Genomic DNA, 16,848 nt, shown 5'->3' on the forward strand with positions numbered 1-16,848 from the left:
TGCATTGCAATTGCAGGAGTACTCTACCTGGCAATGGTAATAAAGGCTGTATGATCTGATTAAAGCCTAGGAACGACACCTTTAACACATTAGATCGATCGAAGCAGAAAATAAAAGAACACAATTACAGATTTAAGCCACCAGGGGGAGCTGTGTGCCCAGTACAATTGCGAATTGAAGGAGGAGAGGTTCGTATGCACACCCAATCCTTCTACAGCTGTCTGGGAACTTTGTTAACAGAAAATAAATACATAAAGAAATTATGCGAGCAAACAGATTATTTGGCAGCGGTTCATCTTGATGAACGACTGACTTGATTTCTGTATTAGCAGAACTGTGTTTAATTCAGGCGAGCCACTTCTCGCTGTTGGTTGTGCAGAGTCTATTAATCCAGGTTCAGTAGCTGTCTGTATTTGTATTTCACACGTTGCTGGCTCTGTTACAGCTCTTACACCGAGACACAACACGCGCGGGGAGTGTTAGGTGTTTTTTATTCCATAAATGCGCACTGGTAGTTGCTGCCTTCTTCCGTGCTCTTAAGTAAATGTCTAACTGTGCAGCGCAAACAGTATCCTAACCTATGGCTGTGTGTGGGAGAGAAGACGTATTAATGGAACTCCAAACTGATTCTGTCTTCTGTTCTTTCCTAAACAAAATTGGGAATCAGCAGTACTTCAGCATCTCGCTCGAGTTAGGACGTCGACGTCACAAGGGGGCGGTCTATTCTTAGGTGACGTAGCGGGGACGCCAGGCGTTCTCTGCTCCACAGGTTTTTGTTTTTTTTTTCTGGTAAAGTTCTTTGCAAAGTTTGGAGCGGCGGCAGCAGCTCGTGCACGGTGTTTTATTGTCAGTCAGGTAATTTGTTTTCTCTTCTTTACTTTCACGACGAAACAATTAGAGGCACACACAACAGAACTGTAATGCATTGTCGATTACATACAATTAAACTTATTGTATACCGCGTCTATAAAAAATAACAATGCATGTAATGATACCCCTAAATAAGACCTGCGGGGTTTGGGTTATTGTTGTGGAGAACTCAAAGCGAATGTTTATGCGGAGTAATTATGGCTTCAATGACATAAGTAGCCCGTTTTATGACAAACCAAAACGTGGTCAGTGTGCAAAATAAATAGCCTCCTGAATAAGTAATGCGGTGTTTCGGTAATTAAACGTGTTTGCTCCGCGCTTTCCCCACAGGTTTGTAACATTCCTTTGTAAATATGTGTATTGGTTCTCTCTCTCTCTCTCTCTCTCTCTCTCTCTCTCTCTCTCTCTCTCTCTCTCTCTCTCTCTCTCTCTCTCTCTCTCTCTCTCTCTCTCTCTCTCGTGTACCGTGTCTTGAGTGCTTGCTCAATTGCACACATTTATTTTATATCTGAAAGGGAGGAGTGTGTGATGTCCGGTGGTTAAAGAAAAGGGCTTGTAACCAGGAGGTCCCCGGTTCAAATCCCACCTCCGCCACTGACTCATTGTGTGACCCTGAGCAAGTCACTTAACCTCCTTGTGCTCCGTCTTTCGGGTGAGACGTAGTTGTAAGTGACTCTGCAGCTGATGCATAGTTCACACACCCTAGTCTCTGTAAGTCGCCTTGGATAAAGGCGTCTGCTAAATAAACAAATAAAAAATAGAAATGTCGTGCTGTTCATAATAAGACTATTAATCCTATGCTGGACTCTGCCGAGTTTAGAGATGCAAGCGGACTAGGAGGATTCACCAGCAGTGAATATTTTGACATACTTGCTTTACTTTGTGAAAGTAAGTGTTGTGTTAGCCCCGTGTTACAAGTACACGCAATGTACGTTTCTGACAAGCCTACTCCGTGTGCAGAACAGACACTGTTCATTAGTGCGGCACGAGCCGGGGTGCGCTCCCCACAGCAATCACGGGAGGGTCCCAATTAACAAGTAAACCTGCAGCTGCTTTGAGTTGTGATGACTGCTGAAAAACGTAATGCTCTGATAAAGCTGTTGTTTTTAAAGGTCCTACTCGGAGAGATTTACAATTGAATGATTTAACATCAAGTGGTGCTTTTACTGTTGCTGCTGTTCACTGAATGTGCGCTCATGTCCGTGTTGCTGAAATGTTTGTCAGTTCTCTGTTTTCAGCCAGTCGGTTATTCCCTTGACTGGCTATCTGTGTAACCTTTTAATCACATTCACACGTTTTGGGGGCTTCTTTTGAACTGATTTCATGTAAATATTATAATAATTTACTTAAATGAACAGTGAAAAAAATACTAAACTATTAATACCAAACTAATGACGTTTCAATACCAGCCCTTTAGAGATTCACCACATTAGGGAACAGAAACTCTCTCCCCAGCTTGATTTAACAAAGAATGGAAGCTTTGAGCAGGGCTGAGTTTGAATGCGGTTTGGAGCTCGTGTATTTGTATTAGCTTGTCGAGAGTCTGTCAACAGGTTTGCATTCCTCTCTTCAATCGCTCTGAGGTTACACTGACTGAAGTCTAATACAATTTCAGGTGGGTCACGTGGTCTGATACCAAACCAAGGAGAATGTGTACCTTGATGAGAATGACCTGGGGGTGGTAATCTGATGTTCTGCTCTACTTGCTTCCTCAGAATGCAAACTAAACTGTGCAAAATGTTGACTTCCGAGTCCGGTTACCTTGTGTAGCTCGGTTCCTGTGTGCAAAAGGACCGAGTCCAGCAGTTGTTCACATTTGACGTTTTGCAAGCGAACCAGACTCTGTGCGTTTACCAAACGGACCGTTTGTATTTGAGAATGGTTGGGGTCTCAGTTCTCTGTGAGGTATGTTTGTATTTCGGAATGGTTGGGGTCTCAGTTCTCTGTGAGGTATGTTTGTATTTTGGAATGGTTGGGGTCTCAGTTCTCTGTGAGGTATGTTTGTATTTTGGAATGGTTGGGGTCTCAGTTCTCTGTGAGGTATGTTTGTATTTTGGAATGGTTGGGGTCTCAGTTCTCTGTGAGGTATGTTTGTATTTTGGAATGGTTGGGGTCTCAGTTCTCTGTGAGGTATGTTTGTATTTTGGAATGGTTGGGGTCTCAGTTCTCTGTGAGGTATGTTTGTATTTTGGAATGGTTGGGGTCTCAGTTCTCTGTGAGGTATGTTTGTATTTTGGAGTGGTTGGGGTCTCAGTTCTCTGTGAGGTATGTTTGTATTTTGGAATGGTTGGGGTCTCAGTTCTCTGTGAGGTATGTTTGGATTTCTTCACAGAAGCCTGTGTCCTGAGGTTATGTGGGTTGGACTGCAGTGCAGCCCTGTTTTATAATTGCTGTGTCTGGAAAGAAAACCGGTCCTACTAGTCACGTGTGTACTGAGGGATTAAAGGGAAAGTGTGGATCTGTATTGCAGTGCATTATTTGTAGAGAATGCTAGTGATCGTTGCAAGCACAAAAACACTGTCTCCTTGGAGTAACACTAGCTGCTCTGCTATTGCACACGTCTTCATGGTTTTAGATACATGTTCTGTAAAGAGAAATAAATTTAAACAGACAACCATGCACTGATCTTATACTGTACCTTTGGTAATTCATATCTTACATGTTTGCTATCACAAAAAGAAACAGACTTGTCTTGTTTTTTAGAAAGCGTTTTCTGTAGCTGTTCTGCATCGTGTGTGTGCACTGTGCAGCCTGTTTAGTATGAATTAGCAGAGAGGAATGTTCTCTTGGCTAATTCTCTGTCGCCTGTGTTTCAAGTCCGTGCAAACGAAGCTGTCGAGACAGAGCAGAGTGTCACATACACACGCCTCCTCCCTCTGTTCGGATCATTTCTACTGATGCTGAGATTATCATGTACATATACTTCCATTACTAGGTTGCAAGACTGTGCAGAGTCGTTGCTAAGCTGTTATTGAGAGGTGTTGGTTTGGTCTCAAACAGGGTCGCTCTGAAGTCACGTGACCAGTTTGCAACAGTAATACTTTCAAATCACTAACTGCAATACCTTTGCACCCCGTGCTTTCTGTGTAAGCGAGGCCCCTTAGTCCTCAGGAGAGCAGTGGGGTCCTTGCTGTGTCAGTGTGTGTTTAGGGGGTGCAGAGGCAGTGGGCTCCTTGCTGTGTCACTGTGTGTGTTTAGGGGGTGCAGCGGCAGTGGGGTCCTTGCTGTGTCACTGTGTGTTTAGGGGGTGCAGAGGCAGTGGGGTCCTTGCTGTGTCACTGTGTGTTTAGGGGTGCAGAGGCAGTGGGGTCCTTGCTGTGTCAGTGTGTGTTTAGGGGTGCAGAGGCAGTGGGGTCCTTGCTGTGTGTTTAGGGGGTGCAGGGATTCAGCTGTGTGCTGCTTCAATTTTGCAGACGGTGCATTCCACCAGAGAGAGGGACGGGGCGGAAGGCATTGAAACACTAATCTTTACCAGCACACTGAGGGGCTGCTCTGCTATGGCCAGAAAGACTCTTCCAGCATCTCTTAAAACCTGTTTGTTTTGTATTGTTTTGTTTTTTGGGTGGGGTGCAGCATGAATCACATTTGTACTACAAAAGAACCAATGAGAGATTCCTCAGCACTCGAGCCAAACACCTTTACTTATTCAGCTTGTACTTTTGTGCACAGCGAAAATAAAGCTGATAATGGAACTAGATTTGTAATATTGTTTGTTCTTGTTGCTGCATTTTGAAAGTGTTCCGTTTTAATGGCATTTACCTGATGATGTTTAAAACCATGGTCTGACACGATCTCCTGTCCACCTGATGCTCACTTCTGGAGTCAAAGCTTTTCTGCTCTTATTTATGAGGAATTCGTCAATCGCTTAATGTCAAAATTCTCCTGTGTTCAGGACCAATCAGGTCGTCCCTTTTCCACCTGTGACAGTGCAGATCCACCTGCACTGTATAGCTGAATATCTGTGTGTGTGTTTCACTGTATATCTGCATCTGTCTGTGTTTTTCCATAGCCCTTTCTGAACAGGCTGTAGTTGTCTGTGTAAGTGATATTGAGCAGTCCATGTGTATAAACTGAGCTTCAGCTTGCAAAGGCTTTTCTTCAAAGATTCATGTGGTCGTGTCACCAGAGTACAAGTTCTAGGGTATTGCATCATCCTCTTTTCATCCCTCTCCCTCCTTTCTTTTGAGCTGGCGGCTCCGCACCCCATTGTCCCGGCTGCCTGGCCCCCTTTGGGAAGTGGGTGAGAGGTCAGGCCGTGCCGCGGAGAGACTTGGGAGTAATTGCAGGGAATGAAAGGGCCTGGAACTCATTCAGGGCTGGGATTTCAGGAGCCTGGGATCACACTGCCTTTTTACCACAACCCATTTAAAGAGACAGAGCCCTATTCAGGGCTGCAGAATGATAAATGGGAAAGGATAGATCATGCTGAAAAGGAAGCAAGTGCGCGCTGTGGCCTGAATCCCACTCTGGAACGTGCTTTCTGGGGTTATTACAGGGCACAGTGTTACACAATAGAGCATATAAATATTTGAATGGATTGTGATCCCTTCAGATCTTCTAGTAAAGTCAGTAGTTGGATTAAAGAGCTTTTTAAAATTATATAAAGCAACTGTAAATGAGAGGTATTCTTGACAAAATGACTTCCCCATCCTGACATATGCTTTTTTTCTGGTCACGGTGGTGAAGTGTGACTGTGGTTGGTCACAAGGGGAAAGGATGTGTTGGTGAATTGTGCGCAGTATGTGTTTGGAACAAGCTGCAATCCTGCTGAATGGTGACGCTGTGAGAACCTTCCTGAGAGTATCGGCTGTTCATTAAGCCTCCTGCAGCGTAACAAAGAAAGCCCTCTCTTGCCAGTCCAGGCTGAACACCAGTGGTTTTATTGATGGGGATCTGCCCTCTCATTGACAGCAGCTTGTTTGCCTTCTTCCTGAAGACAAACAATTCTCAGATCTGAGGACAAAGCCCTGCCTCTGCGGGTACCAGCGCTTCACAAACTTGCTTTTGCTTATTTGCCAGCTGATGACCGCAAGCGTTTGATTGCTTGGTCCAGAACACCAGTTTTTTCTCAGCCAGTAGCTTTCTCTCTCCCTCCAACTGCCCGCCCCTTCCCCTACAATAGTTGCAGTTCGTCGGGAGCAAGCTAGGTGTCGGTGTGGAGGCAGTGCAGTCCCTCCCAATTGAATTGGCCGGGTACTCCATGAACAGTGGCCACAGCTCTTGTTCTCTGATCATGCTGGTGGATGGACAGGGCTGAGGCTCAATGTAGCACCACGCAAGTTGCTTAAATGGGATGCGTAGCCAGAACTGAGATTTTGTATCAAAGCAGTATATGTAGCGTGACTTGCTCCATGATTGGGATGTCGGACTCCTCGGACTGCAGCATGTCTGGACACTAGGTGGCTGGAGTTCTTCTTGTTCAGTGCTGTCCATGTAATCGCTGTTATTCTATTCCCCAGTCAGCAGCATGCAGATCCAGGAGTTGCTGAAGAGTCTGGGGGCCCAGGGCAGCCTGCGATTCCCAGACTTTGAGGAGATCCGAAAGTACGTCCACAGCCTGTCCACATCGTCTCTGATCGGGCTGGGTGCCTTCGCCACTCTCACTGCTTACTGGCTGGCCACGCGACCACGGCCCATCCGGGCACCATGCGACCTGGAGCATCAGTCTGTACCAGTGCAGGTGAGGGGGGAGTGAGGTGGGAACAGCCTCTCTGTGTAGGAGTGTGGGGGGAGTGGCCTGATCTGTGCAGGAGTGTGGGGGATGGAGAGACAACAGGCTGATCTGTGCAACAGTGGGGAGGGAACAGCCAGTCTGTGCAGGAATGTGGGGGGGTGGGGAGGGAACAACATTGATCTGTGCAGAAGGGGGGAGGGAACAGCCTGATCTGTGGAGGGGAGTGGGAGAGAGCAGCCTGGATATCTGTGGAGGGGAGGTGAGTGGGACATTCTGTTTGTTTGGGGCACGATTGGGGGAGGGTTTGGGAATGGTTGAACTCCACGGTTACTCAGCGGTGCAGTGTCACTCAATCCTTGTGTTGTTTTGTCTGTGCTGAAGGGAGACCCCAGCTGCCGGAGGTCGGCTCTTCTGAAGGATGAGACTCTGTTGGACTTTTACTACAAGGACACGAAGACGGCCTACGAGATGTTCCAGAGGGGGCTGCAGATCTCAGGTTGGGCAGATTTCTACAGACATGTGTGCTGGTGTTTGTAGAGCCGGGTGGGCTCTCTTCAGAGGAAGCAGTGCAGACGGGGCCCATTCACACTCCGTGGCAAGAGTTTCCGTCACATTGGACTCAACATCCATTAAAAGAAGTGCAGAATGTGGAAATAATTAGGAATCCAGGACATTCCCGCTGGAAAGAAATGAACTGAATGTTGGAAGTTTCAGGCCTTTAGTGTTATTTGATGCTGCCCTTGACAGATGAAACAGCTCCATCTCCAGACAATGTGGGAACAGTAACTCTTTCAAGCCTGGCAGTCACGGAGTCTCCTGCCCTACAGTTTAATGTCTATCTTTGTGTCTCCAGGTGAAGGACCCTGCCTCGGGTTCAGGAAACCCAAAGGTCCCTACGAGTGGATCTCCTACAAAGAGGTAAGAGCACCTCCCTGCCCCAGTACGGCCGTCAGTCAAAACAATCTGGAGAAATAGTTTAAGAACATGGCTTTAGAAGGGAAGATAAAATATCCTTAATTCAGTATGTTTGTGGTTTACTGTGGCGGAGCTGAATAGACTTTGCCTACAAGGGGTCTTGCAGTGGGGATTCAGAATTGGCAGTCCTTGGTGCTGTCATGAGCTGTGTTTCACCCCCTGTGACATTCATGCTGTCAGTGTTGTGTGATTGGTTGGTTCTTGTGTTCAGGTTTCGGACCAGGCTGAGTTTTTGGGCTCGGGCCTCCTGCACAGAGGCTGTCTGCCTTCTCCAGACCAGTTCATCGGGGTCTTCGCACAGAACCGACCCGAGGTACCAAACTGTAACCTTCCCCAGTCTCAGTGCAAGCTGCTGCTCACATAACTAATGAGAGCTGTTTTCAAACCATGCATTATTATGAAACAGCTAGCACACTGTTTAGAGAGACCAGTCAGCCCACAGCCTTTTTGCAAACATGATGAAATATTTGTCCCATGTCTAATCTCTCCTCTCGTTGCCCTGTGTCTCGTCTCAGTGGGTGGTTGCTGAGCTGGCCTGTTACACTTACTCCATGACTGTGGTCCCTCTGTATGACACTCTGGGTGAAGAGGCGATGGTGCACATTCTCAATATCGGTGAGTGACTGGAAAGGAGCTCCAGGTTTTGTGTGCAGTCCTTCACCTCCTCATTCATTCAGCATCTCCCATAGAAACCAATGAACTGAACATGCATTGTACAGGCACTCTGGAAAAGAGAGATTGTCTGGAGTCATTATCCTGTGCTTATGTAACTGGAATACATTTTGTAATGAAAAAAACACAACAAAGACGTGGATTTCAGCGATGTTGCCGCTGGGAAAAGAAAAAAAGCAAATATGAGAAATTCACAGCATATGTCTGGTACTATACAGGAATCTTCAGACATTGTATAACGTAGATCAGAAATCATAAGGGACTTTGGCTCCATTGTAGCTTCAGTTTGGCTTGTAATAGTCTCTTAGGCATCTATTATTTGGAAGAGAGTTTTTTTTTTTAATGAATTTTATTTACTAGTATTTAAATCTGAGAAGACTTCGCCTACAAGTGTTCTATGATTCAGAAAGGATGTCTGTCTGTCTGTCTGCCTGTCTGTCTGTCCTGGTTTCACATGTTCTGTTTCTAGCGGAGATCTCCATGGTGATCTGTGACAAGCCTGAGAAGGCGGGGACTCTGCTGACCAATGTGGAGCAGTCTCTGACCCCCGGCCTCAAAACCATCATCCTCATGAACTCGTGCGATGCCGCCCTGCTGGAGAGGGGGAGGAACTGCGGGGTGGAGATACTGCAGTTCCGTGACATCATGGTAGGTCTGACTGATACACACGCACGGTGTCTGCTGGAGTGTGTACTGTATTTGTCTTTGTGTGTGTGTATCTCTCTCTCTCTCACACACACACATGTACAGGTCCTCACTTTTTAAAAATCTTTCATAAGTCCTTATTTGTCTCCTTTCTTTCTTTTTCTTAGGAACAAGGTCGTCAGAATCACAAAGCCCCGGTCGTAAGTGTTTCTGCAAGATCCTGTATAATTTCTGCACTGCTTGAATGTGCTGATCCTCCTATTGTATTGAATGTACAACTTCACTGAAACATAAAGTGATTTAGAGGATGACGACGGGCAGTGAAAATAATCTCAATCCCTTTATTGGTGGGGCAGCTATGATTGGCTTGTTCTTCGCTCATGGGGGGGCGGGAGGCGGAGCGCAGATTTATCAGATTTGCAGTTTCCCTTTGAATAGTTTTTATGGCTGCTTCTTTAAATGGAAATTAAAGCCTGATTTTGTTTCCAGCCCCCACGGCCCGAGGATCTAGCTGTGGTGTGCTTTACCAGTGGAACCACAGGTACGTTTTCTACATTCTGAGTGAATCCTCCAACATGCAGTATGGGCATGAATCCCCCAAGGCAGCGAGGGGCGTGTGTGTGTGTGATCGAGAGGAAGGTAATGAGGTCTGTCTCTCCCTTCTGACAGGCAAACCCAAAGGGGCGATGATCACTCACGGGAACATAGCGTCCAACACCTCGTCTGTGATCAAGATCCTGGAGGTGGGTGTGCGTTCCTGGGAGTTCTTGAACCCGCCCAGCCCCCTGAGTGACCCCCGAGTGACTCCAGCGCTTTGTTTGTGTTACTCTCTCAGGGTTCATTTGTGATCCGCCAGGAAGACGTCACCATTTCATACCTGCCGCTCGCTCACATGTTTGAAAGGATGATCCAGGTAGGAGCCCTGCATTCCTACACGTCACACAATGCCTTTTCCAGCCTGTAGAGCAATGCCAGGGCGCTTTGCTCGGTCCTTCAAGACTAACTCCTCTCCTCACTGATGGTTTGAGTCTCGGTGTCCGGGCGGGAATGTTCCCGGCTGCTCCTGGGTTCTGATCAGTGCCGCTCTACTCTTCATGGCAGGTCTCCATGTTCTGCCACGGCGCCCGAGTCGGGTTCTATCAGGGCGATATCCAGCTTCTCATGGACGACATCAAGACCCTCAAGCCAACCTTCTTCCCCGTGGTGCCTCGGCTTCTCAACAGGATCTATGACAAGGTTTGGTTTTTTATTCTTGTCTTTTTCTCTGTCTCTAAGCCATGCAGAGTCATGGCTCACTGTCCTGTCGTCTCGCTGTCAGATCCTGGGAAGCGTCGCCTCCCCTCTGAGGAGGGCTGTCCTGCAGTATGCAGTACGATGGAAGCAGGCAGAGCTGAGCAGCGGCATTGTGAGGAACAACAGCTTCTGGGACCTGCTGCTCTTCAACAGGATCCAGGTGAGGCTTCGGACTCTCAGACCTCAGTGTGCAGCACGTGTGCCAACCCCAGAACTGTGAGGAGCACCAGCGTCTGACTTTCAGACGGAGCCCAGCGAGACGGCTCCATCTGGAGAAGAACCCGGCTAGTGTTAACTGCAATGTGTAACTCCCTTTCCCAATGGTCTGCTCTTTTCCAGGCCAGTCTGGGTGGAAACCTGAGGTTTATATTAACCGCGTCGGCACCCATCTCCCCCAGCGTGCTCACCTTCCTCCGGGCTGTGCTGGGCTGCTTGGTAAGACCACAGAGAATGTGGGTGATTTCATTTGCAATATTATTAGCCTTGTGAGTTGCAGGCAGGTTCTGAGGTGAGAAGTGTAAGCTCATTTATTTATTTTTTATATATAATATATATATATATATCTCACTCACACACACACATTCTTACTTGCTAAAGAACTCCAGCGGTGCCTCACCCCAGTCCCTGTGTGGTTTGTCTCCTCCTCCCTGCAGATATTCGAAGGTTATGGGCAGACTGAGTGCACTGCCGGCTGCACCTTCTCCATGCCAGGAGACTGGACTGCAGGTAAGGACACACCCGGCACAGAAACGCGATGCATGAGAGCGCAAGTCTCTCTGCATATTCTCTAGATTTTTTACTCTGTCCAGTCTGTGCTATTTTAAGGGCACTGAAAGCAGTACAGGATGAGAATGAGGAACCACTATTTTCAGAGTGCATGCTGTGTGTCTGTCTCTGGGCGTGTGTGTGTGTGTGTGTGTGTGTGTGCATGTCTGCCTCTGTTTGTGTGTGTGTGTGTCTCCTTTTTTTTGTTTGTTTGTGTGTGCGCATGTCTGTGTTAGGTGTCTATGTCATGTGTGTGTGTGTCTCATGTGTGTGTGTCTCGTGTCTCATGTGTGTGTGTCTCGTGTCTCGTGTCTCATTTGTGTGTGTCTCGTGTGTGTCTGTCTCGTGTGTCTCGTGTGTGTGTGTCTCGTGTGTGTGTGTGTGTGTGTGTATGTATAGACTCTACTCTCCATACTGATCTGTGCTCTGACTCTCAGGTCACGTCGGCGCCCCGCTGCCCTGTGCCTTGGTGAAAGTGGTGGATATCGAGGAGATGAACTACCTGGCATCAAACGGAGAGGGGGAGGTGAGAGGGGCAGATGCTCAGTGGGGCTCCAGCCTGGGCCACTCTTGTCCAGCGTGGATATCAGGGATACAAATTAGCCTTCCTCTGCAGCCCAGGTTATTGATCCATAAAGGTCTGAGATGGACATTTAAAGTTTTACATTGCTTTACCGTACACATGAAACATAATTTTAAATAGTGTTAGTTCTAAGGTAGGTTTATTGGTCATTGCGATTGGACTAATCGCTGGCAGTATTGCAAGTCTTAGAAGCAGGGATTGATATGAATTTCATTAAAACAAGAGAGACCATGACATTAGTATTTCTGCGATTCCCCAAGCCTGTTTTATTTGACGACATTACAAAATGTTGCTTTTTGCTTATTTCAGAGAATGGTTTAAAGGAACATGCTTTAGATTAGCTTCTAATACAGAACGTCCCTCCCCCAGTCTCAGTCCTCTGTACACTTGGTTGGCTGTGAATGTTTTCTGAATTAAAATGTCTTGTGATACAGAATGATAAATATCTGCAGACAAGTTTTCATTTGAGTTACTTTTTTGAGTTTTATTCTCTGAGTTCTGAATTCTGAGTTCTGAATTCTAATAAGGGATGAATTTATTATCATTTTTGTATCTTATCTTGTCTCTATGAACATGCTTCCGAGTGTGTTCCTCCTTCAGTAGATTAAAATGTGATTGATTTAATTAAACGCAGCCAGACGTCGTCACAGAATGAAACGGATACACGTGCTTATTGCTCCCTCTTTCCTGCCTCTGCCTCTGTGTTTGCAGATCTGTATTAAAGGGCCCAGCGTGTTTCAGGGCTATCTGAAGGATGCAGAGAAGACGTCCGAGGCGCTGGACTCACAGGGCTGGCTGCACACGGGGGACGTGGGGAAATGGTTACCGGTGAGACATGCTTTTATGTGTTCAAACTGCAGTCACGAGTCATTATCGGGGCTGATCCGGTATGTAATTCAATATGTTAACGTAACATTATTCAGCAGAATTTAGTTCATTCTATAGGGTGATGCAAAACGTTTCAGTAGCTGCATGTTTCTGACATGCCTGTTTGTTTAATTGCCCCGTCTCCTGCAGAACGGAGCCCTGAAGATCATCGACCGGAAGAAGCACATGTTCAAGCTGTCGCAGGGCGAGTACATCGCCCCCGAGAAGATCGAGAACGTGTACCTGCGCAGCGCGGCCCTGCTGCAGGTGTTTGTGCACGGAGACAGTCTGCAGGTAGCGCGGGCCAAAGCACTGCCCCTTTAATGCTCTCCTGAGAATGAAAGGAAATGTAACATTGTGTTGTGAAGGGAGGCTGATCTGTGCTTCGACCAATATTGCACAAGGAGATCTGATTTCAAATTTACTAAAAATAGAATAAACTTGGATGGTTTCACTTTAGTTGTTCCCTAATTTTTAAATTGCCGTTCTGAGCTGATTTATTTCTAGCTTTGATACTACAGATACAATTTCTTTCGTGTTACCGAGAAGAATGTGTTGCAAGCTGTGAGTAAGCATTTCGATACTCTGGATCATTCAGGGTAACCTGATCCCATTTCATCCTGTTTCTCAGTCTCATCTTATCGGAATAGTTGTTCCCGACCCAGAAGTGTTTACTGGCTGGGCCCAGGAAAAGGGAATTGTGGGATCGTACGATGAGCTCTGCAGGAATCAGGTAACTAAAACTACAGCCACTCCGGGCAGTGGTTTCCACGCTTGTGTTCAGATTGAATGCAATGCTTCTCTGAACCGCAATCTCTCTTTCTCTGCTTTCTCTATTGGATCTCACCTCACAATGCAATGAGGAGTGTGTGATACCACAGCAGCATACTGTGCCTGTATCACTGTGCTAATGAGTTTCCTTCCTCATCCACTGCAGGAGGTGAAGAAGGCAATCCTGGAAGACCTGACAAGACTCGGGAAGGAAGCCGGGCTCAAGTCCTTCGAACAGGTAGAGTGAACCCTCTGTCATCATTAGCACTTTTAATTTGAGAGCTGCGTTGTGTAGCTCAGCTTGGAATCTGGACTAAGTTGAGGCTGATTTTAAATGTCGTCATCCCCTCCCCTCCCCTCCCCTCCAGGTGAAAGATCTTTACGTTCATCCAGAAATGTTCAGCATCTGCAACGGGCTCCTCACCCCGACCATGAAAGCCAGACGGGCCGACATCCGGAAGCGGTTCCAGGGTCAGATCAGCAGGCTGTACTCCAAGTCTGCCTTTTAACCCAGCCTGAGAGCAGACAGTGGGTGGGGCAGGGCAGGACTGGGGGCGGGAGGGGCGGCTGCAGCAGATTCAGGAAAATAGAGAAGCTGCACAGCCTGGACTGCACTAGAAACCAGCAAAATAGGAAAGGGAGAGACCGACGAGTGGAAACCTGAAGACCTAGAACTGTGATCCACAGCGCCCCTTGCTGGGAAAACAGTGAGCTGCCTCTTATTTAACTTGAAGCCCCTTTTGAATTTATAAAGCTCCGGGACTCTTTCTTTATCAGGGAAGGGTGGTCACTTGTATGAAAGTTGTGTAGGCTCCTCTGAAGGTGGCTCACCTTGGTACTTTGAGAAATTTGCGATCCCATTTCCAACCAACCAGGGTTTTTTAGCAGAACAGATCTGAACTAAACACGGTTTCTTTTTTTCTAATATGTTCTTGTGCAATGGAATTGTATGTTCACTAATGTACTCGCATGACCCTCCCGTCTCTGTGTTTAGAAACGTCTGCTTGTGTTGTATCATTACGTAGCCTGTATTCTTGGTACTGCCCGGGCTCTGTTAGTGTTCAGACTTCCTTGAGTTCAAGTTCAAAGTCATTTCTGTGGACCAATTCAGTCTTAAAAAAAGTTCTGCGACGCAGGGGACCCATCTGCAGTGAGAACGGGTTTGCCTTTGAGCTGCAGCTGTCCTGAGTCTGAGCTGAAGCCCATCGTGACGGCTCCTGAGAGCTGATTCATGATCGTGGTATTTCAGTGAAGTGCTGATAGCAGCCCCCTGTTCTTAACACACTGCACTGCCAGGGCACCTGTATTAGGACTGAATTACATTGTGGGTGTCGGAGCACTGGACCGGGCACAGGAATTAGGATGCTCCTCCAAATTGTCCTGGAGCCCCTTGAGTTGTTATTACAATGAACGAGGAGATTAACTGTTTACATGTGGCAGGGACCTAGCCCTCCTGATCATTTTCAATTACACATCTGTTTACCAGTTAATACCATATAGATTAGTAAATACATCTGCAGAGAGACACCTACACACACAGAGGCCCCTACACACACGCACAGAGACTCTTGCACACACACACAGGGACCCCTACACACACGCACAGAGACACCTGCACAGAGACACCTGCACACATGCACAGAGACTCTTACACACACACAGGGACCCCTACACACACGCACAGAGACACCTGCACAGAGACTCTTACACACGCACAGAGACTCTTGCACACACACACAGGGACCCCTACACACACGCACAGAGACACCTGCACAGAGACTCTTACACACGCACAGAGACTCTTGCACACACGCACAGAGACACCTACACACATGCACAGAGGGTCTTACACACCTGCACAGGGGCACCGCTAGATATTCACACACCTCATACATTTCAATCCTGTTCTGAGTATCGTCTCATAAATACCGATCTTTATGTTTGTTTGTTTGTTTAAATGGGAGGCAATACTTTTTGATCATAGTGTTTTGTTTTTTAATGGTCTGAAGCAGAGCTTCTCGAACCCCGGACCCCCTGTGTCTGCTGCTTTTCATTCTAGCCAGGCTCTCAATTACTTAACTAGACTCTTGATTTAACTGATAATTTGCTTAATTAAACCTTTTCACTTGTTTTCCGCTCTTAAACATTTGCATTTCAAGTTATTTATAAAATGATATAGCTAACTTGAAATCTTCAACTGTTTAAGAGCTGAACACAAGTAAAAAGGTTTAAGCACATTGTCAGTACAATTAAGGGTCTAGTTAAGTAATTGAGCTGGAATGAAAACCAGCAGACAGGACCGGGGTTGAGAAGCCCTGTTATAGATGGTGGTTGACTGCAATTCCGAGGAAACCTAGAAAATAAAACTTGCATTGCAAAAGTCTGACCACAAGGGGGCAGTGTTGTCCCATTAACAGGTCAACTGTGAAACGTGCTGAATCGACGTCGTCTCGGTGTGTGGCAAAACTCACTGCTGAAAATCGCTACAATTGGTCCATTGTTAATATAGTATACTACTTTTAACGGTAGGAATTGCTGCTGTGACGTTAACGGCATAGCCTTGACTAAATTCAGCGAGCGTGTTGTAGAAGACACGCCAGCTTGTATTAATTATGAATTGAATTGTTGTGTATATTGTGATATTTATGAAACCACAGGAATGTAGTATTTCTGTATGTAGGAATCCCGCTAGAGGATCTTAGGAAAGGGTTTCCGTGGGCTGTGGCTCAGTGGAGGGCTGGGATCTGGAGCGCGCTAATGCAATAGGCTGCCACTGTCGAGGTATCGGGTAGAGGGTGGATGAAGGTTTTAATCAATAACAAATAATCATGTGTAACAAAAGAAGCGATTCTGCATAATTAGGAGTGCTATGCTATTGGGTTTCTCTCCGAGCACCACGACAGCGTCTCGGTTGTAATTTCAGTGTCGGGTCTGTGTGTGCTGTATCACGTGTGCTGTATCATGAGCAATTGCTGTTTTTGTTGAAAATGTTCTATCGCTTCTTTTCACTGTTTTGTCTCTTGTGAATTACAGAAGTAAAAAAATGCAGAACTGGAAAATGTTTTCTTAAGCATCTTGTTTTGTATCTGTATTGTGTCGATGTTAAGAACATAAGAAAGTTTACAAACGAGAGGAGGCCATTCAGCCCATCTTGCTCGTTTGGTTGTTAGTAGCTTATTGATCCCAGAATCTCATCAAGCAGCTTCTTGAAGGATCCCAGGGTGTCAGCTTCAACAACATTACTGGGGAGTTGGTTCCAGACCCTCACAAGCGTGAAAGTTACTAAACAAACGCATGCTGTTAGCATCATTTTAACGAATGCTTTGCAGCCACAGTTCTTATTTGCGATTTAGCCATAAATGAATATGTAATTCTGGGCGTTCCTGCAGAAATTCGCAAAAACAAGGTGGAGATGAGGGTTCAAAAATACTGTAATGGGATGTTCTACAATTGCATCCATTTAAGGACTTCTGAAAACACGTTTTAAACAGTCAAAATTGTTGCTGGCATTTACCTTAACGTTTTTTCTCGTGTGTTGCCAGTTGTGCTCAATGCATTTTTTAGACGAACACCAAAGTACCTAATTTTAAAGTCGGGGTGTACTTACAAGCCGTGAAAACAAATGCCTGTGACCTTTCTGGCTTCCCCAGCGTGTTGGGAGCAACAGACTGCACACACGTGCCGCTAACCCCTCCAGCTCCTTCCGAGTGTCTGTAGAGGACCAGGATCTATT

At 46.5% G+C, this 16,848-nt stretch overlaps 1 protein-coding gene across 2 annotated transcripts; it reads left to right on the top strand.

The window, feature by feature from the left end:
• Window positions 1–489: 489 nt before the first annotated feature.
• On the top strand, window positions 490–16,174 carry LOC131706854 (long-chain-fatty-acid--CoA ligase 1-like). 2 transcript variants are annotated; one of them, XM_059008722.1, is made up of 21 exons: window positions 490–855; window positions 6,330–6,550; window positions 6,926–7,040; window positions 7,398–7,462; window positions 7,731–7,832; window positions 8,035–8,134; window positions 8,661–8,839; window positions 9,004–9,036; window positions 9,326–9,377; window positions 9,506–9,579; window positions 9,672–9,749; window positions 9,938–10,072; window positions 10,155–10,289; window positions 10,469–10,564; window positions 10,783–10,855; window positions 11,332–11,420; window positions 12,189–12,305; window positions 12,495–12,638; window positions 12,976–13,077; window positions 13,282–13,353; window positions 13,484–16,174. In XM_059008722.1, exons 2-21 carry the CDS (start codon window positions 6,338–6,340, stop codon window positions 13,622–13,624), a joined length of 2,115 nt encoding a protein of 704 aa, XP_058864705.1. In that variant the 5' UTR covers window positions 490–855; window positions 6,330–6,337; the 3' UTR covers window positions 13,625–16,174. The 2 variants fall into 2 exon arrangements, with proteins under 2 accessions (XP_058864705.1, XP_058864704.1); XM_059008721.1 differs by lacking the exon at window positions 490–855 and adding an exon at window positions 1,653–1,758.
• The last annotated feature ends 674 nt before the right edge of the window (window positions 16,175–16,848 follow it).

Source organism: Acipenser ruthenus, chromosome 37 (genome assembly GCF_902713425.1).
Source record: "Acipenser ruthenus chromosome 37, fAciRut3.2 maternal haplotype, whole genome shotgun sequence".
In the NCBI taxonomy this organism is placed as follows: Eukaryota; Metazoa; Chordata; class Actinopteri; order Acipenseriformes; family Acipenseridae; genus Acipenser; species Acipenser ruthenus.

What these genes read in the sequence shown, in the direction of transcription:
- LOC131706854 (XM_059008721.1), top strand. Translation starts at nt 1,668, where the DNA reads ATGCTGGACTCTGCCGAGTTTAGAGATGCAAGCGGACTAGGAGGATTC. An exon ending in ATCAGTCTGTACCAGTGCAG is followed by an intron (nt 6,551 to 6,925) that starts GTGAGGGGGGAG and finishes TCTGTGCTGAAG; the next exon opens with GGAGACCCCAGCTGCCGGAG. An exon ending in CATCAAACGGAGAGGGGGAG is followed by an intron (nt 11,421 to 12,188) that starts GTGAGAGGGGCA and finishes CTGTGTTTGCAG; the next exon opens with ATCTGTATTAAAGGGCCCAG.